This window comes from Staurois parvus, unplaced genomic scaffold (genome assembly GCF_062004578.1).
Source record: "Staurois parvus isolate SC_StPar_1 unplaced genomic scaffold, SC_StPar_1.0 ptg000415l, whole genome shotgun sequence".
NCBI lineage: Eukaryota > Metazoa > Chordata > Amphibia > Anura > Ranidae > Staurois > Staurois parvus.
In genome coordinates, this window is record NW_028318211.1 from 403,327 (window position 1) to 427,393 (window position 24,067).

A 24,067-nucleotide genomic window follows, 5' to 3' on the forward strand; every position below is an offset into this window, starting at 1 on the left:
TGTGAATTTATCTTAATATAATGTATAAAAAAGTTAATCATTGTTTTATACACATGTACACAACTTGTGCCTTAAAAGTCCCATGCTTAGAGGGTTTTTTCAATTTTTGTCTACTGCAAGCAACTTCAAGCAGATCTAGACTTCAGGACAACTTAAACCATGTGTAACATTAGGAAAGGTTCTTTACAGGTTAAGGCAGCTAACTCAAAGATGTAAGGTGATGGCATACCTTGCAATTTAAATCAGACAGAGGAATATGCCGAATGGGTTTGAAATGAAATGGTGGGCAATGGGTGAAACACCCTGCACAAGGCCTTAACTAAGGAAAGAGAGGCAAACAGTTTCTGAAACAGAACCAATATTTGCCCAGTGATGGTACTTTAGACCAGATTTTGGTCCAGATCTGAGAGGAGAAAAGAAAAGATGCAACACATGGAGTACTTCCAAGGATGGAACTGCCTAACCTTGCACCACGCAAAGTAGGCCTTCTAGGTGCGATGTAAAACTTTACAAAAAGATGACTTTCTATCCTTTAGGAATGTAGGGATGACCAAATCTGAAAGTCCTCTATCCCTCAGGCCCTCAGCTTCAACAATTACGCTGTTAAGCCCAGTGACGAAGAAGCAAGATGGTGGACTGGTCCTTGAGACAGGAGGTGTAGATGATCCAGAAAGGCCTCAGGAGTGTCTACCAGCAGTCTGAGTACGCCCGAGTATTTAGTGCAAGGAGTATCACAGAATGCCCTCCATTTTTGACACTGGCCCAAAACCCCCCTGAATATATGACTGGAAGGCTGTCTCTGGGACTGAAGAGCCTTAGCATGTGAGGGACAGAAGCAGTAGGAAGATCGTTGACAAGGACATATCCAATATCAAGGCCAGTAATTCCAAGTTATGAGTCGATTCCAGTAACAGATTCTGATGGTTCAGGATCAATTGCAATCACTTCAGAGGCTTCATCATACATTGGCTCCTGGAATTTATGTAGACTGGTCCTTTATAGGGATATTGTCCAGGCATCCCACTCTGTGGGATGCCTGTGGGAAAGCAGAGCAGAGCAAGTAAATTGGTGAAGACTCAGTGTTTTGTGGATAGGCCAAATAGAAGTGTGAAAAATTGGTGATGTTGTTCGCCTACAGCAAAACAAAGATAGCATTGAAAGCAGGAGGAAAGATGTCCACAGTGGCCAGCAGGTCCCTTGGTAAAATGGAAGCAATGACCAACCAGGCCGGTTCCATGCAGAACATTTAGACTTGGGGGAACAAAAAAAGTTTTCAGAACCAAAATTAATCAAATTAATTAATTTGTCTTGGGAACAGAAAAACTAGTTTGAGTAGAAACCCTGGAAACATTCCCCATATGGAATCAGGGCAACAGCTGTTAAGATCCAACCATTTTTGGCATTGGCATTCCAAGAGTAAGAATGGATGGTTGATAAAATGGCCCTTGCATGGGGCTCATTTATATAATTTTAAAAGGAGCGAGTGCTTAAAGTGAAGAGAATTCCTGGATTGTAAAGTTTATAAAGCTTTTGTAATTTTATACATTTTTTATTACTATGTGATCAGAGAATGCTTTGCATTCTCTGAATGAATGTAAAGTGTTCTCTGATTGGACAAGGTGGATAGGGCGGTGACTGTGACAATCTGAACAATCTTGTTCATAGTGACAATACTTACAAGTTATGGAGGTTGTGTCGGTTTGTGGTAAAAGATAAACTGAGAGCCTGGTACATCATCTGCTAAAGGACAGAGATTAGAGAGCGGATTTGAATGGCTGTAAACTGCTACATTTTACAAAAAAGAGATTGTGATATACCGTCAGTGATATCTATCCTTGAATGAGGTTAAAGCGGAACTTCACTCTCAGTCAACATTGACTATTTTTAATCCTTATGCTGCTAGAATTAGTAAATAGAAAAGTATATCATACTTGTTTTAAACTCTTTTTTTTTTTTTTTACACTTCAGTTACTTCCTGGTTTCCATGCCTAGTCAAATGATGTCATGCATCCCAGGAGTCTTCAGGACGGGTTTTCTTACACCCTCCTGCCTGCATTCCTGAGATATGGGCAGATAGATTCCAGGTACTAAATGTTATAAGAATCACCCGTAATGAGCCTTTCTCAAGATGGCCACGTCCAGAAATGCCAGGGGCTGTTTTTTAAAGTGATTTATCAGCAAAATAAAGCATGGAGACATGGAAGGATGGGCAAGTTTCATTTGAATATTAAAAATGAATTAAATAGCATTTTTGGTTTGGGGTGCTTAGATACAGTGTAGTTCCGCTTTAAGTTGTTTTGTTTTTTTTTTAAGTGGTGTATTATGACCTTGTGTCTGGATCTCTTGCTTGGGAGTTAGAAGCGCCTCCTAATCTTTTATAAATTATTTGAGGATGTTTTTTGCAAGGAAGGCTGTGTGGAACTCAGGCAGGCCATTTGGAGCTTACGTATTTGTGTGAGAACACCAAAGAGGCCACAGTAAGCACCTTTGGCGATAAACGACAATATGCAGTTGTGTTACAAAACAGTAACCTACTCTTTCTATGTTGTCAACAGAATTAAAGGCAGATGTCCCATTGTCTTTAGATCATTCCAAAAGTTTGGCAACTTATCCTGTGATCATATGATGCCTCCTTAGAAAAATCTATAAGCGTATTTTAAAAAATGGTACAAGGGACAATTGTGTTGTGCAAACTGGAATAACCCATTACCATACGGTTTCTGTTTAGTGAAGTAAAGTCTGTATACTTCATTCTATGGTGGCCACAGTTCTTGCATCTTGCACATTACTTACTTTTGCCATAAAGCCCAAATTTAACTTCCAGTTCAAATCGATTTAATATTTCCCATCTGTGTCAAAACAAATAGGTTTTCAAAGCCTTACAGCTCATTTTCTTTTTAAAAAAAAAAGAAACCACTTGAATAGAGAAGCCTGTCCCCTACTAGCATGGTGCAGAGAAGGACCCTTGATGTCTCTCTTCTGAGGTCCACCACATCCCCTTCTGTGTCAGGCCTATAGTTCTGCAATCTTAAAGCACATGCCCCCTGCTAATTGGAGAGTGCTAGCTCTGATTCAGCAGGGGCCATATCTTGTTTCTTGTGCTGCGTGTTTAAAAAAAAAAAGAAAATATTGATTGTAGTTAGGTTTAAAATCTGGGATAAGCATATATTATTTACAAACATTTGATTCTTGGTGAGCTTTGTGTATTTCTTCCAGATCTGTGCAGTAATCCAGTATGAAGCTTTGCCTCTGTGCAAGAGCTTACTGTAATAAAGACCTGTCACTGCTGCTCTCTCTCCCCTTGTGCAGGGTGACTGGTCTGGTCTCCGCCCCCTCATGTAGTTTTCTCCATGCAGCCTGTAGTGGGTGGAGCCTGCTGGGCCTTTCCCACAGCTCTGCTCTCTGCATGGTTATGTACAGCATAGTGATGATGTCATTGCTAAAAGGTACTATCTGGCTTTGCAAAGGCATTTTGGTGTACGCAAAGTAGATTTATATCCCTTATGGCTATTGATCAATTTATTTAAATTGAAAGTGTTTGCGCCCAGAGCTCAGCTTTAAGGTGGGTAGAAAGCCTAAACATTTTTTACTTTAATGCATTCCTTGAAACCCAAATGCAAACATTTAGTATATTGCAGCTTATCAATTTGTAGATGTGATGGCTACATTCGACTTTTTTTTCTATTCGAGTTTTCTTTCTTCTATTTTCATCTGGTGATCAGCCAGTCAATCTGTTGTTTTTCAAAAGCGCAAGCTCGCCAGCAGAATGTATCAGTTTAGATCGATGAGACAAACTACAGTATGTAACACTGGCAGGGGTGATTAAAATGATCAGCTTTCATTTATGTAAAATTTTTATCCCAAAAGGAAAACAAAACTGTTTTCTGTAACTTAACCAACTGTGATCAATCAGCACAATCAATCCCCTCACCTTAACCTAAATAAATAAAAAAAATACCCCTTGTTGCTTGCTGAAGACAAAAACAGTGGATCACACCTCACAATCTCAATATATTCACAAATTGCCAGAGCAGCGGAACTCTCTAAATAATAATTGTTAACAAACATAAATACTTCTGTGAAAAATATATAAGTGACCCCCAAACCCAAAGTCCATAAACAATCCCATCAGTGACGTGTATCACTTCCATGAATATCTTCTTCTTTGATAATGTTCAGTGCTCCTCCACCACACCAGGCTAAAAACCTGCTCACCTCAAAAAAAAAAAGATAATATGCGCTCATCTGGGTGTTTTTAAACTCCTCAGTCACAATTACATATCTTCCTCTTATCTCCTCTCGCCTTCCACGTACTCTGACAGCAGGCCCAAAATGATGTGATGCAACAGAAAGACTGAAACATAGTGCTCTCTATATAACACTTTATTGAATCCCCAACTAAAATTGCACTTAGAGGTATAAAAACATAAAAAAACATAAAATGGGTCCACATCCAGCTCACCACTCCGCTAGCAAAATAGTGGTGGCGTGGTACCACAATACCGACTCTTCCTTCCTAGATGCATTGCGCCACGTTTCAGGGCTTCCGTCCTACTGAGGAAGCCTTGAGAGGGGAAGCAACACGTCCAGGAAGGAGGAGCCGCTATTGTGGTACCATGCCACCACTATCTTGCTAGCAGACCGGTGAGCTGGATGTGGACACAGTTTATGCTTTTTATACCTCTAAGTGCAATTTTAGTGGGGGATTCAATAAAGTGTTATACAGAGAGCACTATGTTTCAGCCTTTCTGTTGCATCATATCATTTTGGGCCTGCTGTCAGAGTACATGGAAGGCAAGAGGAGATGAGAGGAAAATAGGTAATTGTGACTGAGAAGTTTAAAAACACCCAGATGAGCGCATATTATGTTCTTTGAGGTGAGCAGGTTTTTCACGTGGTGTGGTGGAGGAGCACTAAACATTATCAAAGGAGAAGATATTCATGGAAGTGATACACGTCACTGATGGGATTGTTTATGGACTGTAAGTTTGGGGGTCACTTATATATTTTTCACAGGAGTATTTATGTTAACAGTTATTATTTAGAGATTTGCACTGTACTAGCAATTTGTGAATGTTTGTTGTAACTGATTTTAAAGTGTGTGCTGGAGTTTGGCTTCAATTTGTTATTGTATTTAAATCTGCTAATACATTTACAATTACCCCCTGCTGTTGTGCCTCCTGTATTCATTCCTCCAGAACTGTGTCTCACTAATACAGAAAGTGTAATTGGTAAGCTGCACTATATAACATTTTTGGTTTCGGGTTTAATACTGCTTTAAGGTAAAAAAAAAATGTTTAGGCATTAGTATTATCCCCTCACCCCCCTTTTTACTTACCTGAGCCAGTGCTTTGCCCATCTCCAGCATTTCTCTCTCATCACTTCCCAGTCTCACAGGCTTTGCTGAGGCAGTGGGAGCCATTGGCAGGGCCAACTTCCACTGTCTGTGTCTATAGACGTGAGAGCGTGCCTCCATGAATGCCCACATAGGAAGTGGCTTCCTATGGGGGCACTCGTCGAAGAGGAGGAGCCAGGAGCAGAAGTGGGGGACTCAAGAAGAGGAGGTTTGCAGCCACCCTGTTCAGCAAATTAAATTCTTCTGATCAAACGTTTGTCTGCCTAATGTGTACCATACCCAAAATACACTAGATTACAAATACAATGTTCTATACAAAATAACAAAACCACCATTTGTTTAATATTTTATTTTTCAGTGTAAGGAAAAAAAACTAAACAGAAACATATAAAGAGAACAACAAAATGGATCCTATACAGAATGCCCCCTTCTATACATCCAACTTTCTGAATATCCAAACTGAAGCTATGGTGGAGCTTATCGCATCTGTCTACATTACATGAAGCTGGAGAGGTCACTATATGAATGGAGAACACACTTTGCTGTGTAAGCTTTGGCAATATAGACACAATACTAAAGCAGCCCTTGGGTAATTGCCTTACTTTTGCACCCAATTTCGAAAGGAGACACATACTGTATATTTACATATGTGCAAAAGTAACACAACACCAACTCACTGTTTTTCCCTTGTCTCTACTACATTTGCTTAGTATACGCTGCCCTCTACATCATGGAACTTTATTAATACACTGTAAGAGGTTATATAATAGTGTTACAGGTAACAAAACTGTTATTTGGCAAATTTTTAAATTGTACATTAAAAAAAGTCCACTAAAAAGCTTAACATGAAGGGGCGCAAGTTACGTTTGGTGCATAAATCTCACCTGTTAGCTTACAACTCTATCTACCTGGATAGTAATTACCATTACAATTAATCATTCTACAAGTTAAAATTCATCATTTCCCACCTAAAAGCCTTTTTTGCAACCTATAATGCACAAACATCTAAATGTTCTTGATCTGCTTGAAAAAAAAATGTCAGAAACCAGCACTCTGCAGGGGGAGGAACTAACTGGGGAGGCAATAGTGCTAACTATTTTGATGCTGGCACCCAATTCATACCTCGTTGCATAGTGGAAACAAGCCTGCCTTCGAAACTTCCAAATACAGCAAATCTACAAAATATTTTAGTATCATCTGATGGACAAAGCCTTGTCCAATCTTCTTATTTCAAGTTCTCCGATTTTATGTACTCTAAGTTGTAAAGGTTTTTGTTTTCCCGCAAATATACACTGTCCATGAGAAGAATGTGCTTTCAGTATATGCATATGTATTATCTGCATGACAATTCCATGTGAGTAATACAGAGATTTATGTGCTTTAAAAATGATCATGATCAGTATTAAAAACCAGCAAAATGACCTAATCTAATTGTGCGATTGGCACAATATTTTCACTTAACACAGTAAAGAATACTTCATCAACTAACACTCAATCTTATTTTAACTTGACATTATCACCTCTAAGCAGCAGGATTTGAGGCGTCAGCAAGCAAAGTTACTTTCTGAAAATATATTTAGTGTACAGCATGAGAATGAACCCTCTGACAGCTTACTTTTATACCTGAACAGAAATCCATCGTGTCTTGGCCCTAAAAGTTTCGGGCTGTAAGCCATAATTAACTGTACCATGAGACGTTCTAAATGTCCTAACCTTAGTTCCTTAACAAAAGCCATTGGTCTTATGCCCAGAAATTGCTGCAACTTGTGCCATCACCAGCTTTAATCTACAACCAGGGAGGGACTGGCAGGATGCAATTAAGAAACGAAATGGAGACACGTGACAATGCGAATACTATTTATGTCTCCAAGCAAGCTACACCCTGATTTAGTAATAATAAAAAGCATCTAGTATGTGTTTTATCTACAGGTCTTTACAACTGAAAAAGCAAGTTCTGTTCTTCTAAAAACCTCCCCCTAAGACTCACGGAAATTACCCTGAGCAAGTGGCAATGGGCGTGGGGGGGAATTAGTTTACTGCAAAATAAAAAAACAAAAATGAAAAACTCAACCACACTACTACTACTACAATACTAATACAACTACCAGTACAAAGACATCTGGTTTAGTAACAGACAGCAGCTCTAAGTTTCTTAGTAGCATAAAGGTCTTTGTTATTTTGTACTGGAGTTCTCCATTGTGCTGCAATCTTTACAGTGACCTCAAGAATCAAAAAGTGAGTATATTCCAGTGGTTGGACCTTCAAGATCTCTCCCCACAAGTTCCTAACTCCCCCTCTTCTCCTGGGCATAGAGTATTAGGAGGAGGCGTTACCCCGTATTACAACTTACTATTATGTGCAAAAGAGGGGAACAAAGAAGCCTGTTAGGGTAATAAAATGATTTATAAAGACACATGGAGGTGGAACTATAAAAAGCTGTCCTGTATTCTGCCTGACCATGGAGAGAGCTAGAAATAAAGGATAAGGAATCACATACAGAAAACCGTATACAGTGAGAAAGGAAGCCTTAAAATCTAACTACCCTTTGGAACACAGGTTAATCTATCCAACACTTAAGCTTTATCCAAGGTAAGCGAATCCTGCATTTTTTTTTGTTTACATAGTTATATGAATTGTAAGTATAAAATAAGAAAAAGGCAAAGTGATCAGAAAACAAAGGACAGTAAAAATCTGGAGATAGGAGAGAGAAAGACAGGTACAGACATCTTGTTATCTCCCATGTGAAGTCTGGGTATGTTTTTAGTTTTCTAAGTAGCATAATTAGCTCTGCTAAAATGCCGTTTCTCCCTCACGCAGAGTGGAGGAGATCACATGTCCCCCGCGTCGCGACTTCTCAGCAGGTCACCTCCGTGAACGTTCCTGTTGGTCCTCCCCCCGACTCGCTGCTCTGGGAGAGGGTACGAGAGCGTGAGCGATTCCCCTCGCTGGAAAGAGAGGCGGTGCGGGAGCGAGACAGACGAGTCATACAAGAGGAAGCCACTGCAAATAAGCAAGAAAAAAAAGTGAGAAATAGTAGCTGGAAAACAGAGACCTACAGTAACGTTTATCTGGTGCCATTTAAAGACCAAGTTCTCAAAGACTGAAACTTCAGTGTTGGATGGAGGCTAGTTACCAGTGCACACCACCTGCTTATAACTCCCCGTTACTCTAATGAAGGGACTTCATAACACAGCCTTTACTATAATTTTATGGCAAATTGCACACTTCCCCAATAAACTTTCCATAGAATTTTGAATGCTAAATTCATCCTAAAATAGACTGTAAAGATGGTTATGACTGTGTTGGGGAGTTTGCATCTCCTGCAGGGAGGTCTCCCCACTTGTGACTTGGTGCAAGTACTTGGTGCCAGTATAAACACCCTGCTGTCTGTATCTAAAGGGCCTTACCCTTTATTAACAAACCAGAAACTGAAAACCCATACCTTCATTGCTGTGTAAATTTCTATATATTCGCACATATATTAAGACTATACTATATTAAAAAAAAAAAAAAAAAAAAAAGAGCGTATACTACACTTACCTTGCACAGGCAACCCTTCCACTCAATACAACAAAAGATCTGGTATTTCTCAATCACCAGATTATTACTATATTTACAAAGCATGTGTTTCTTCTTGTTCTTGGTTCTATAAACAGTTACACCTACAGTTTCACTCTCCAGTACACTTTCAAGCAAGAAAAAAAAGGAAGCCGCTCTCCATTAAAAACCTTGCAGATGATTATTAAAATACTCCAAGCATAAGCCGAATCACATGTCCCACAGCTCAAATGTGTTTCACTCCATCTGGAGCGTATTCATACAGTCAACTATGGATAATCTCCAGATGGAGTAAAACGTGTGGAACAGGTGGATTGGCTTGATTTTGGAGTACTTTATTAAACAAATGAAAGGTTTTTAATGGAGGGGGGCTTCCCCTTTTTCTTTCATGGAAGTGGACTTAATGGAGTGGCTGACTATTGCTGAAAGCCTACTCCTATTGTTGGACGAGTGAAGGGGTTCATGCCTATAGCGGGACTGGAAACTTTCCTTCACTCTACAGTACCTTTGTAGTGATCCTTTCCTGAAAGTAATATAGCTGGCCTGAGTCCAAAAGATTTTGATTTGGCCAATTCAGCAACTTTTACTAGTAATCATAGGAAGGCCATCAAACTAGATATTAAAAATTAAAGAATAACCCACCAATGACACACAATGTTGTTCTTAAAGCTCTTAAAGTTTCAGTGTCCAAAACAAAAGATTAGAAGGCTGGAAATAACCATATTTTTTATCTGGTAGTAAAAAATGTTCTTCAGGCTCTTTTCAGCATTTCACAGCACTGAATATCAGATAAAGCATGTTGATAATGGGTGACAACACAGTGACATTCAACATAAATGTGATAGGTGGGTGGGGGTGCTGGCAACTTGGAAACCACAGGTCAGCAATCTAAAGTAGGCTAGCCATGCCAACAAGTCATAGGTGAAAGGTTATAAGGAAAGCAAGTCTTTACTGCATAAAGAAGCTTCAATGTGTTTGAAATGTTACATTGCTGGCTCCTTCAACACTAAAGATATAACTGGGTATTTGGGTGTAGGTTAACACAAATAACACAGTTTTGTACGTATAGATCAGACACACAGTAGGTGAGGTGAGTATCTCATGCCTAAGCACCTGAACAGAAGCTGGGTGAGAAGTGGCAGCAAGGATGCAAAGGACCAAGAGCAGTGAAAGAGGATGGGGTAATATTGATAAGTTCTTCAAAAGATACTTCACCCCATACTGCGCTTCTTATCCAGGATGTGGGGGACTGGGGAGAAGAAATAGCAAGAAAAATGAAAAAAACTCTGGAACTACTTATAATAGAGACTGGGTGGGGAGGATCTGTAGAAGGAGGACAAAGAGGGACAAACACCAGACATAGTACCCTCTGACTTTTGTGGTAAGATTTCCACATACTGTATGTATATTACAGTATTTCAGTAGTCTGGACCTTGGAAAAAATATGAAAGAACCACCAAAAAGCTCATCCATTTTCCAGCTGGTTCCTTTTGTGCCACTGCAGTATTATATATGATTTTAGCATTATCCAAGTATTATGTATGGATAACTGACATATCTCAGGTACAAGCATCTACAGAAGGTCCTCGATAGGACTCTAAGACAAGTATAACATTTCTGTATGTGCTTGGTTTTTCAGTCCTCCAATTATGAGAAATCATTGCTTGTTAGGAGGGGATCACTATCCATTTACACTGATCACTGAAAACACAGTTACTGCAACAGCTGGGCACAGACTCATTAGCAGGAGAAATCTATCATGAGATTTTATTGAAAAAAGACTCAGCATAACTTCAAAGAAAACAAATGCGTAGTCTGCAAATTAGATACTTGGAGCTGTCACCAATAATTTCTCTAAGTTTCTTATATGAAGTGTTTTTTTTTCTGATTATATACTTATAGGCACTGTGGAACTATTATAACCAGTGATCTTATGGGGGGCAAATAGGCCTCCAATGATATCTTAAAGCCACTCATTCCTTTGAGTATAGTTTGGTCGATTTTAATATATCCTATACCTTTATTGCTAATAACAACGGATATATTTTTGAAGAAAGGACTTAAATGGGAAATACTTGGGATCAGTCACCCATAGAAATGATGACTGCACGCAGAAGAGAAGAAATGAGACAATCTGAGATGGTTTTATGGCAGGCAGGAGACATGAGATTTGAGAGATGGCAAGGCATGTTTATCTGGTTATTTCTTACATAAATTATACAAAAAACAAGCATTCTAAGATACCTACTTTCTATAAATATTCTATTTTAAACTATTTGTAACAGTAACACAATCTTAGAAGAAAAACATCATCTGAGAGTACAATTTTATACTCTTACATGAAGAAAAAAATTCCTGCATAGAAGTTACATATGTAATTGGACTGATACCCTTTCAAATTAGTTGGCTTATTAGAAACCTGAAGTGGGCCTTTTTCGTACTACCCTGGATCCCCTTTACTCCCCCACTATATGACCACTAATAGAATTGTTTCACTGGAATTTGTTATATATGTATATATGTAAGTCTTGAATGTCTTGTGGAACCGTAAATAAAGAATTAAAAAAAATAGTTAATTGGATTTTACCAATAAAACAAATTGGACCCAATATCCAAGAGATTTAGCCACCATTCACCAGACTTACACTTAGACATACACAGGGGCGGACTGACCATTTGAGCACTCGGCACTGCCCGAGGGACCAGGGTCAGTAAGGGGCCCCATGAAATGCCACTGGTACCTTTCATAGGCTTGTTTGGGTGTGCTTTGAGTGTGGGCAAGGACACAGGGGCCCCATGATCCCCTATTGCCTGGGGGCCCCATGAGTTGTCAGTCCGCCCCTGGACATACACCTTACACTTTGACATCAGGGTGAAAAAGGACTTTATGATGATTATATATAAAAATTTGACAAACTCTGTTCAAAATGAACACAGAGAAAAGCACAGAAATTGTGTCATCAGTATGATAACACACTACAGAAATAAAGCACATACAAATAAAACAGATGAATTTAAAGTAGAACTATAGGCAAAATTTTTTTTTTCCATTTTGGATAGCGTATGAGAGGGTTATAACCCCTGTTAGTTAATTTTTTTGCCATCTGTGTCCCATTGGGGAGATTTACCTTCACTTCCTCTCCCATAGTCAAAACAGGAAGCGAGAGAAAACCCTCGAAAATTAAAGGAATTACTTGGGGGCCCCCAGGTCACCAGAATCCCATTGGAAGATTTCCCCTCTATCGCTTTTCTGGTAACAACCCAAAATTTGGGGTTTTACTTTCTTTTTCGATGATAATGGTAGACAAGAGAGAATCTCCCTAGCGGGGGTGCACACTGCAATAAAAACCTGACGGGTTCGAATCCCTCTGCACTCTATCCAAAACTAAAAAAAGTTGTGCCTTTAGTTATACTTTAAGCAAAGAGTAAAATGCAAAGTGTAGTAACCTATTAAAATTATCTTTACTAAAGCCACACCAATTGAAGATGGCTTCTCATTAGTTACTATGGATAATGAACTTTGCTCCTTGAACAGTTTTGTTCTGTGTGACTGTAAAAGTGAATAAGAACTGAAACAATACTCACTGTATCCCATTCCCTGTACAAAGTATTTGAATGCTTCTGCAAGCTTCCCAGGCTGAAATTGAATAGAAAAATAATAGAAAATACATTTTTAATTGTGAACAGAAGAGTCTGGTTCATTCAAAATATGTGTATCCTCAGACAATGAAGCACCACAATGACCTAAATAAAACAGTGACAATAAAGAATAACAGGTTTAGGTTATAAAGGACTGTTTAGTCTACAGCAGAATGGATTACCTTTACTGTACGGACAACTTCTCCCCTATGCCTAGGTAGAGAAGGTAGGCAGATAGTTTATGTGCTATGGCACCCATATGTGGTCACAAGTGGTGGGCTCTGCATTAAAGCTAAAGACAAGACAGGTAGGGTGTGTAGCAAACTGGCATGTAGAGAACAATGACCAAGCTACTCATAACCTGCTTCATCTCAGCCCTGACACTTGCCCCTTGTAACCATATTTAAGCAACAGAACAAGCAAGTACCATGCTTGCCCTTTCATACTGGGTAGTGGGAGCAACACTTTCTGTGTAGTAAAACAATTCATTTCATTTACTAGGTTACAGCAGAGCTCAGGTCTATACTGTATGTGCTAATGTTGGCATATGTATATGTAATAAAATAAAGGAAACCAGATAGAGAAAGAATCAATAGTAGTTGACATATTTTGTGACTGGGTGACGTCATGTTAAGGTTCTACCTTGGTAGTTTGCAGGTCAGATTGGATCGTAGGATCATGAAAGTGTCACCTAGGATTCTCACCCATACAAGGTGAGGGGCTCCAGGATGTGTTGTTGTCTAGAGAAAAAACATGCTTGTTTTTTTCTCAGGGCTATGTAAGCACTTGTTTGGGTCCTGGAGCATGAAGGCTTTGTAGAGACTTGTTAGGTCCCTGTTTTGTGAGCAACCAGCTTCCATTGGTTGTGCCGCTGTGCGCAATCCCTTTTAGTTTGGGAATAACAGTGGCTCAAGGCTTTATTGGGAAGGAACTATATGAGTTATTACAGTTGGGAGCAGTTAGAGTTGGTGCATGTGTGGATAGGAGCCTGTGCGAGCATGAGGATCCGACAAGGGCCTGAGGATTGAGGCCAGAGCAGTGGCACTAAATTTGAAAGCCAGGAGGCTGATGAGCCTTCATTGGTTGTAGAGATGCTGAAAAACCCCTGCATGGGCGGGAAAGCCCTAAAAGAAGGATTTGGAGAGCAGACTGCATCCCTGGAAGCACAACAGTGAGCTAATTCCCACAAAATATGTAAATAAAAGATATCACCATATTAAGGAACATTTAGATAAATAATGCCCAGCAAATTTTCTGAACCAATGTAAAAGTTTTGCAATACAGAGTTCTAGAATACAAATAATTAAAGAGGATTTCACTTTTATAATGAAAAAAAAATTTCACAAATTGTAGCAGTGTATGTTAACCTTAGGAAATGAAAGACGCTACTGATTTCTATATTCAAACCAAGCAATGGACCATATACTGAACGTCTAAACAAAAGGACTGATGTATAAAAAGGTGTGATATAGGGCATTTCTTCTTGCCTATAACAAATCCTTGTTTGATTTTCGAACCTGCACTACAGAAATGACAGTGGACTGATTGAGAGTTTAAATCTATAACACAGTCTCACATGCATAATCTCCAGTAGGTTTTTAGGGCCGTGTGCCAAAATGGAAAGGAGAATCTAATTGGTTGTTGTAGATAACAACTGGCCTTTCTTCAAACACTTTTTGGCATGAGTCCCTCTTTCCTTCAAAACAATCTGTTTTGTAAACCTCCGGTCCTGGTTTGAATTATAATGACGACATTTCCAACAGCTCCTGGATTTAAACCAATTTATTTCTATGCTGCAATTCTACTGTGATTGTTGTATGAATGCAGTGAGCACAGTTGATGGTTTTCTTCATTAGATGATGTTTAATAAGAGAGTTTATTACTTTATTACCTGTGTAATCTGTGGCTGTCCGCCAGAATCCGCCATCTACAATACAAAATATAATTATAAATACAATCCTCTTATACGAACAGCCTGTCCATTTTGCACCCTTCACTCTTGTTGAACTACAATCTTTGATTATTTGCTAGTCTTCCAGAATGTGCATGTGTATGTTTATGCAGTGTTTTCACGGATGTAAAGAATGTAAAGTTTTCAACAAGTGCACACTGAGTACTGTAAAGTTTATCTAAATGTAATTCTTGGATCAACATTTGTATTTGCTTGATAATTCACAGTAATATGATGGTATTTTATATACCATTTTCTAGATACTCCCTCTAGTAGCTCTCTGCATGTATGGCAACTGCAATAGGCAACTTCCCTTCAAGGCCCATTCACACTATGGGGCTGATTTATTAAAACTGGAGAGTGCAAAATCTGGTGCAGTTCTGCATAGAAACCAATCAGCTTCCAGGTTCTTTCCAGCAAAGTTTAAAGCAGTCGCATTTGTAACTTTTTGTTTGGGGGGTTGACCTGGTTTTGACAGGTACTCGCTCCCACTTCCAGTCAGATGCTCCACAATTATCTGAGCCAGAAATTTGCTCCCATGCATTCCCCACAGCCTTCTGGGACACATCACAGGTGCCAGAAGACTGTGGGACAATTCGCACATGCACAGTAGTAGGCTTTACTGCTGGTTTCCCTTACTTAAGAAGTCGGGGCTTGCATCCGAAGTGGACTAAAGAAGCAGTTTGGGTGAGGACATCACTGGATCTCTGGATAGATAAGTGTCCTTATATTAAAAGTCAGCAGAGAGAGTCTCTCTTTCGGACAGACATGGTAAAAAGGACAGGTGGTGGTGTCTGTCTCTATGTCAGACGTGATCTCAGATCGAGTGTGATCAAGTTGATGGAGAGTGTGATGAGACTGAAGCATTATGGGGATGCGTACTACAAAGGTAATCATTGGAGTTTGTTATAGGCATCCCAGTGTTAATGAGGAGGTAAAGACTCAGCTTCTTGCACAGATCGAAAGGGCTGCAAGGGCTCGGACAGTGATAATAATGGGGGATTTAACTACCCGGAAACTGACTGGAGTAATGGTACTATAGGAACAGTTAAAAGGCAAAAATGTATAAACCTACTACAGGACAATTTTATGGTACAGTTCATAGAGGCCTTAACTAGGAATGATGCTCTGCTGGACCTGGTAATCTCAAACCATGCAGAGCTTATTAGGAATGTCCATATAAAAGAACATTAGGGTAGCAGTGACCATAACATGATTTAATTTATTGTTAGCTGTAAACAGCAAACACATACGGGAAAAATAAAAACACCCAACTTTAAGAGAGCTAATTTTTCAAAGCTGAGAGCTGCTCTCCAAGACTTAGACTGGGAGGGAATATTGGCATTGATGAACACAACACAGAAATGGGAGTTCTTCAAAAAGACTGTATGTGAACACACTGCAAAATATATTCCCATGGGCAACAAGTTTAAAAGGCTAAAAATCAAACCTATTTGGCTTACGGCAAAAGTTAAAAAAGCTATAGATAATAAGAAAAGAGCTTTTATTAAATATAAAAATGAAAGAAAGCTAACATCGTTTAAACATTACTAAAAATATTGCAGAATATAAAAAAGGAAGTAAAGGCTGCAAAAATTGAAAACTAACGACAGGTTGAAAAAGACAGCAGGACAAACCTCCCCAAATTCTTCAAATATATTAATAGTAAAAAAGGTCAGGTCTGAGCATGTAGGCCCTTTACAAAATAATCTAGTGGGTGGCTGGGGACAAAGAGAAGGCAAATTTATTACATACCTTCGTCAGCCCTGTGTATACAAAGGAGCACGGAGGAGCTCTTGTCCATAATGGGCATGGTAATGATACAACTCCAGGTGATCCACACTGGCTCACAATTGATATGATCCAGAAATATTTAGGCAGAATAAAGGTGAATAAAGCAAATGGACCGGATGGCATACACCCACGGGTCCTTAAAGAATTGAGCTCTGTCACTTCAAAGCCATTGTTTCTAATTTTTATGGACTCTTTAATGACTGGCATAGTACCACTGGTTTGGCATAAGGCCAATGTGGTGCCAATATTTATAAAGGAGAAAAGTCTTTACCAAGTAATTATAGACCTGTTAGTTTAACTTCTATAGTTGAGTAGATATTGGAGAGTTTAATAAAAGACCACATAGATGAGTTCTTCCTGGAAAAAAATATTTTAAGCAACAGGCAGCATGGATTCATGAAAGTCAGAAGTTGTCAAACAAATCTGATTTCTTTTTATGAGGAGGTGAACAAAACCTTGGACAGAGGGATGGCGGTGGACGTGGTATACTTGGATTTTGCAAAAGCGTTTGACGCAGTTCCCCACACACGGCTAATGTGTAAGGTAAAGTCTACAGGCTTGGAAATATCTGTATGTAAATGGATAGAAAACTGGCTAAAAGATCGTATTCAGAGAGTAGTGGTTAATGATTCATACTCTGAATGGTCTAGGGTTGTCAATGGTGTACCCCAGGGTTCAGTGTTGGGACTCTTACTTTTTAATATAATTTATAAACAATATAGGGTCTGGGATTAAAAATCCCATTTCAATCTTTGCAGATGACACCAAGCTGTGCAGTGGAATAACGTCCTTACAGGATGTCTCCAATTTACAAGCCGACCTCAATGCACTGTTTAATTGGGCAACTATGTGGCAAATGAGGTTAAATGTTGATAAATGTAAGGTTATGCACTTGGGGGTTAAGAATATGCATGTATCATACATACTAGGGGGGGGTACAACTGGGGGAATCAATGGTGGAGAAGGATCTGGGAGTTCTGGTAGATCACAAGCTTAATAATGGCATGCAATGCGAAGCTGCAGTTTCTTAAGCGAGAAAAATCCTCTCTTGTATTAAAAGAGGTATAGACTCCAGAGAGAGATATCATATTACCCCGGTACAAATCATTAGTAACACCTCATCTGGAATATGCAGTTCAGTTTTGGGCACCAATTCACAAAACATTATGGAACTGGAGAAAGTACAGAAAAGGGCAACTAAACTGATAAGAGGCATGGAGGAGATCAGCTATGAGGAAAGATTAGAGGAACTGAATTTATTCTCTCTTGAGAAGAGGAGATTAAGGGGGGATATGATCAACATGTATAAATACATCAGTGGTTCATATAGTGAACTCGGTGTAGAGTTATTCACTTTGAGGTCATCACAGAGGACAAGGGGGCACTCTTTACGTCTGGAGGAAAAGAAAGGTAATCTCCAAACATGGAAAAGTTTCTTCACAGTGAGAGCTGTGAAAATGTGGAATAGACTTCCTCAAGAGTTAGTTCTGGCCAGGTCAGTGGATTGTTTCAAAAAAGGCCTGGATTGTTTCTTAGATACGCAGAATATAACTGGATACTAACATTTATAGGTAAAGTTGATCAAGGGAATATCAGATTGCCTCTCGGCGGATCAGGAAGGAATTCATTCTCCTGCGGGAGCAAATTGGATCATGCTTTGCTGGGTTTTTTGCCTTCCTCTGGATCAACTGTGGGTGTAGGATTATACTTTTTTTTTTTTTTTTGGTTGAATTGGATGGACTTTTGTCTGTTTTCAGCCAGACTAACTATGTAACAGTATTTGAAGCTGCTGACTTAATTTTTTTTGGAAGAGCCTGGAGCTCCTTTTTAACTGAACAAGCTGAAGTTAGCAGCTGATTGGATACCATGCACAGCTGCACCAGATTTTTCACTCTCCAGTTTTAGTAAATCAACCCATATGTGTTGTGCTGGTGAAACGCATTTTGTATGTACAGGCATGCTGCATTTTCAGCAAGCAGCACACCACAATGCAACGGGTTGTAGTGTGCTATATTGTGGAAATAAATGGCACTACAACACACGTTGTGGGTTATTTACTAAAACTGCATGTTGCACAATCTGTGCAGCTCTGCATAGACACCAATCAACTTCCAAGTTTTACTGTCAATGCCTAATTGAACAAGATGAAGTTAGCAGCTGATTGGCTACCATGCACAGCTGCACCACATTTTGAGTGCTCCAGCTTTAGTAAATCTTCCCCATTGTGTCCTAAATTAATATGTTACCGCAACATAGTGTAAATAAACCTAAAGTGGAAATCCAATCAAACTTTTTTATTTCTTTCTAAATATTGAATAGAGTTGTCAAAAGTTATAATCTACATTGTCAAAGATTTTCCCATCAGTTCCTGTGTAGGAAGCAAAGAAAAAAAAGTTTTGCTTGGTGGTCCACAACAGTTAATAATAAAAGCAAGCTACCTACTGACTGTACTCATTTCAGTTAGTCTGAGTACACTGGTAAATTCCCACTGAAGAGAGAACAGTAAAGTACAAAGTAGTAGTGTGAGTAGTAAGCAGATCATGCACATGCAGTGAGAAAAAATGGCTACCCCATGTACATAATTGATTACAGGTTATAAAGAGAGCCTTCATTAACCACTTGTACTCCAGTGCATTTACCCCCCTTCCTGATCAGGACATTTTTGTGATGCACTGCATTATTTTAACTGACAATTGCACAGTCATGAAACGCTGCAGATAAATGAAAATGATGTCCACCCCCCCCCCCCTCCCCCCCACAAATAGAGCTTTCTTTCGGTGGTATTTGATAACCTCTGCAGTTTTTATTTTTTTGAGTTTTTGCTATAAAACATAAAATTTTTTTTTTAAAAATCAAATTTCGTCACACATTTAGGCCAAAATGTATTCTGCTACGTCTGTGCTAAAAAAAATCCCAATACATGAAAATTAATTGAAACAATATAAGTGCAGCGCTACAAATAATCTCCAAGTGACAATTATATACGATCATCAAATATAGGAATATTAAAGATGATAAACAGTTCAGTGATGGGGGACTCGCAGGGAGTATAGGTGTAATCCAATCCGGCGGCCCACCTATGGTTTTCACTGGTCAGTGTATAGAATCCTTTTTTTTTTTCAAGCTGCATATACTGGCTACAGGCTGCAGGCATGCGTTTTGTAACTTCTGTGGTTTTACGTATTTGGATTTAATAAATAATTTTAAACATACTACACTATGAGTATTTTTACTCCTTATACCTGGCACTGAGTTCCCATACCTCAGCCCCAGCATTTTTAGGTTCTTTGTGTGGATCCAAGGAGCAGTGTGATCCGACCAGGCCAGCATCGTCTTACCACCAACGGACCATCTGGGTACTATAAAGCAGCGCCTACATGGGACCCCGGCTACATGAAACCTGTACATGCGTATTATAATTGCGCTTCCGGTAAGCAGGCAATTTATCTATTCCTGGGATTGGATTACACCTATACTCCCTGCGAGTCCCCCATCACTGAACTGTTTATCATCTTTAATATTCCTATATTTGATGATCGTATAGAATTGTCACTTGGAGATTATTTGTAGCGCTGCACTTATATTGTTTCTATTCTGGTTGGAAGGGCTTGTAGTTCCTTTTTTGCGCATTTGCCGCTCACTGGAGTGCGCTCACTTTTTCTTTATTTTATACATGAAAATTAATTGGTTTGCGTGAAAGTTATAGCGTCTACAAATGGCAGTATATATACTGGAATTTTTATTTTTTTTATATTAGTAATGGCCATGATCAGTGACTTACAGCATGACTGCAGCAGGCATTTTGACACTGGGTGAGAACTGTCTAACTGCCACTGACATCCCCAGTGACACTAATACAGTGATCAGTGCTAATAAAAAGCACTGTCACTGTACTAATTACACTGGGCAAGAAGGAGTTAACATCTGAGGCGATTAAAGGGTTAACTGTGTGCTGTGTTTTACATTATATTCTGTGTGTGTTTTACTTGGGAGACCTGCTGCTTTATATTTTTCTGCTGTGCAGAAAAATACAAAGGAGCATGTCCTTGCTGGAAGGAGAGAGACCTGTGTTTACACACAGGTCTCTCGCGTCAGCTTTCCCCAACGATCACCAGGTGCCGCGGGCTCCCTACCCGAAAATGAAAATCACATATATATATATTTGAGCAGCCCTGTAGCAGTATTTCTGCTGCAGGGTGGGGGGAAAGTGGTTACATAGTGATTATTTTGTTACAGTAGACTTATTTGTACAATGCTACTGTGCTGTTTTCTCTCAGGTTTTAATTTTTGTTGGTGACCCCAATGGAGAAACTTTGACTCACTTTCCAATCCATGTGATACCTATACAAGAAATGGGGGAGTAGTTGTCACAGGGACATGAAGGCATGGACAGCAACAAAAGCACTCCATACAGCCTATCATCCTTGATATGCTGAGTGTTACAATGATATTGGGATGATGGTACTGTTATCAGGTCATCTACTGAGGTTGCAAAGTGTCACCAACACACCAGCATAAAAAAAAACAAGAATTATTTACTATCACAATAACGTAATTTGATGTGTTGTGCCTGCAAAAGACCCTCTTTTCTGGGGCAACAGTCACTACAAATCAATGGGTTTTTTTGTACCTACAGTCTACTTTGAAGAAGAATCATGCAATTGATGGGTATCCTTAATTTGCTTGCATGAGATATCATTCCCAAATCTGCTTACCTTCAAGAATGAGGTCTGTGTTGGATCCAGTTTTGAGTTGCACTCAACCTACAAGCACATAGGTCAAATTATTAAAAAAAAGAAAAAAAAAATCATACTAAAGCAAGCCTTATTCACAATCTAGATCCATTAAGACTTACCACTGCGTCCTCATGAGGAGCCTGATCACCAACTACTAGCATCACAGGACATCTGCAATTAAGTATTAGGCAAGTTAGAAAGGTATACCCAGGAGGATTTCTGCAAGTAGCATGTCATGACACAGACACTTACTTTAGGGTGACATCTCCACCACGCTCCAAGTTCAAATCCCGGCGACTTTAATAAAACAAAAGATGCATAGATGATTTAGAAACAATATGAACAGAGAAGACAACCAAACAAGATTGGTTCTTTTTTCTGCAAAATCCAGACATAAGTAAATTTCTACGCTAAACAAACTTATAAATATTTCCAGTTTTAGTTATTTCTGGGAAAAATGTTCAGTGGTCAATAAATAGGTTTTAGTTAGAGTACATCTTTTAAAAGTATATTTTTTTATTAGAATGGGGAATGGATAGAATCACGATTAATGCATTTTTGATTTTATAAAACGAAGTACTGATTGTAGTGGTACCGTCAAAGTCCTATTAGTTGTGTTTGAAAAGAATTTCTTTACAATTTTATCTCTATGTGTGTTCCTGTTGAGATTTAACCTCACTTCCTGTATTTGTGACCAAACAGGAATGGAGGAGACACACCCAGTGAGAACACAGCAATAAAAACCTGATAGGGTATCTCACTCTAATTTAAAAAAAAAAAAAAAAAAAGTTAGAGAAATTATTTCTGGTCCTAAAGGAAGTGAAATTATATCTAGCTAACTATTACATAAACAGAAATATAAATAGAAGTTCTATCCTTTCAAACACTGCTTAAAAAAAAGTTTTGACTTAAGTGAGTCTATAAAATTGCATATTTACAGAAATCGAGCCAGTCAAGTGCTAACTAAGCCTATTCCTAATGTGGGCAAAGCAAACTAAGGTTACTTTCCATAACAGGTGAGTGTTAAAATCATATAGTTTTGAGAATATAAGCAACTAAAGATCTATACAAATCTTGACTTTTCCTGTAAAAATTTGAGCTCAGCTCCACCCATTCAACTGGTTGAGGGGCAGCCTCAATGACCAATAAGGGGGCTTCCTGAGACGTTGCACATGCAGGTCCACATTAAAAGAAGCGGTTCTAAAGCTAAAGCACCAATGAAATTTTGTTTTAAATGTTTTGTTTCAATAATGTTTGTTCGATCTTCTATTTATTAGTGGGGTCAAATTCACAGTCTTCTTCGACCTCAATGATGAGAAAATTTTAAGAAAGAGTTTTTTCTAACAGTGAATATGTGCTAGTATTTGCCCAGTTTAAAGTGGAATGTCACTCTCTCAATCATAATTGACTATATTGAATCCTTATGCTGCTAACATTAGCAACTAGATAGGAAAATACACTATATTGCCAAAAGTATTGGGACGCCTGGCTTTAGACGCACATGATCTTTAATGGCATCCCAGTCTTTGTCCGTAGGGTTTAATATTGAGTTGGTCCACCCTTTGCAGCTATACCAGCTTCAACTCTTCTGGGAAGGCGGTCCACAAGGTTTAGGAGTTTGTCTGTGGGGATGTTTTACCATTCTTCCAGAAGTGCATTTGTGAGGTCAGACAATGATGTCGGACGAGAAGGCCTGTCTTGCAGTCTCCTCTTTAATTCATCCCAAAGGTGTTCTATGGGGTTGAGGTCAGGACTCTGTGTAGGCCAGTCAAGTTCCTCCACCCCAAACTCGCTCATTCATGTCTTTATGGACCTTGCTTTGTGCACTGGTGCGCAGTCATGTTGGAATAGGAAGGAGCCATCCCCAAACTGTTCCCACAAAGTTGGGAGTATGAAATTGTCCAAAATGTCTTAAGAGTTCCCTTCACTGGAACGAAGGGGCCAAGCCCAACCCCTGAAAAACAACCCAACACCATAATCCCCCCTCCTACAAACTTTACAATTGGCACAATATGGTCAGCCAAGTACCATTCTCCTGGCAACCGCCAAACCCAGACACGTCCATAGGATTGCCAGACAGAGAAGTGTGATTCATCACTCCAGAGAACACGGCTCCATTGCTCTAGAGTCCAGTGGCGGTGTGTTTACACCACTGCATCCGATGGTTTACATTGCACTTGGGGATGTAAGGCTTGGATGCAGCTGCTCGGCCATGGAAACCCATTCCATGAATCTTCCTACACACTCTTGTGGTGCTAATCTGAAGGCCACACGAAGTTTGGAGGTCTTTAGCTATTGACTCTGCAGACAGTTGGCAACTTCTACGCACTGTGCTCTTCAGCATGTGCTGACCCCGCTCTGTCATTTTACGTGGTCTACCACTTTGTGGCTGAGTTGCTGTTGTTCCCAGTTGCTTCCACTTGGTTATAATATCACTACCAGTTTATCGTGAAATATTTAGTAGCAAGGAAATTTCACAGATGGACTTGGTGGCAACCTATCACGGTACCACGCTTGAATACAGTGAGCTCTTGAGAGCAACCCATTCTCTCACAAATGTTTGTAGAAGCAGTCTGCATGCATAGGTGCTTGATTTTATACACCTGTGGTCATGGGGGTGATTGGAACACCCTAATCCAATGATTTTGAGGGGTGTCCCAATACTTCTGGCAATATAGTGTATATTATATTTACTGGTTTTAAACTGTTTTTTACATTTCTTTAGTCATTTTCTAGTTCCCATACCTAGGCAAATGATGTCATATATCCCAGGAGCCTTCGGGAGCGAAGGAGGGGTTTTCACACCCTTCTGCCTGTAAACCTGAGCTTAGAGCAGAAGGATTCCATGAAGTAATTGCTACAGGAATCATCTGCCCTTACAGGAATCATCTGCGAGAGGGTGTTTGTCTAAGTGATTTATCAGCAAAATAAAGCATGGAGACATGGATGGATGGGGGAGTTTGCTTACTATTAAAAATGAATTAAATAGCACTTTTGGATTGTGGTGTTCAGATACAGTGTAATTGCGCTTTA

At 39.3% G+C, this 24,067-nt stretch overlaps 1 protein-coding gene across 3 annotated transcripts in view; it reads right to left on the minus strand.

Annotated features, from left to right (window-relative positions):
- Positions 1–5,690: 5,690 nt before the first annotated feature.
- Positions 5,691–24,067, minus strand: part of NDRG2 (NDRG family member 2) — an 88,386-nt gene continuing 70,009 nt past the window's right edge. For 2 of the 3 annotated variants that reach the window (XM_089687013.1, XM_089687012.1), the window contains exons 11-16: positions 21,287–21,331; positions 21,154–21,205; positions 21,014–21,061; positions 14,445–14,480; positions 12,500–12,551; positions 5,691–8,356 (exon numbers count right to left, since the gene is read on the minus strand). In XM_089687013.1, coding sequence (XP_089543139.1) covers positions 8,211–8,356; positions 12,500–12,551; positions 14,445–14,480; positions 21,014–21,061; positions 21,154–21,205; positions 21,287–21,331 — 379 coding nt within the window. In that variant the 3' untranslated portion in view covers positions 5,691–8,210. Of the gene's footprint in view, positions 8,357–10,129; positions 10,164–12,499; positions 12,552–14,444; positions 14,481–21,013; positions 21,062–21,153; positions 21,206–21,286; positions 21,332–24,067 lie in introns of all 3 variants that reach the window. The other variant, XM_089687014.1, reaches the window with a different exon arrangement.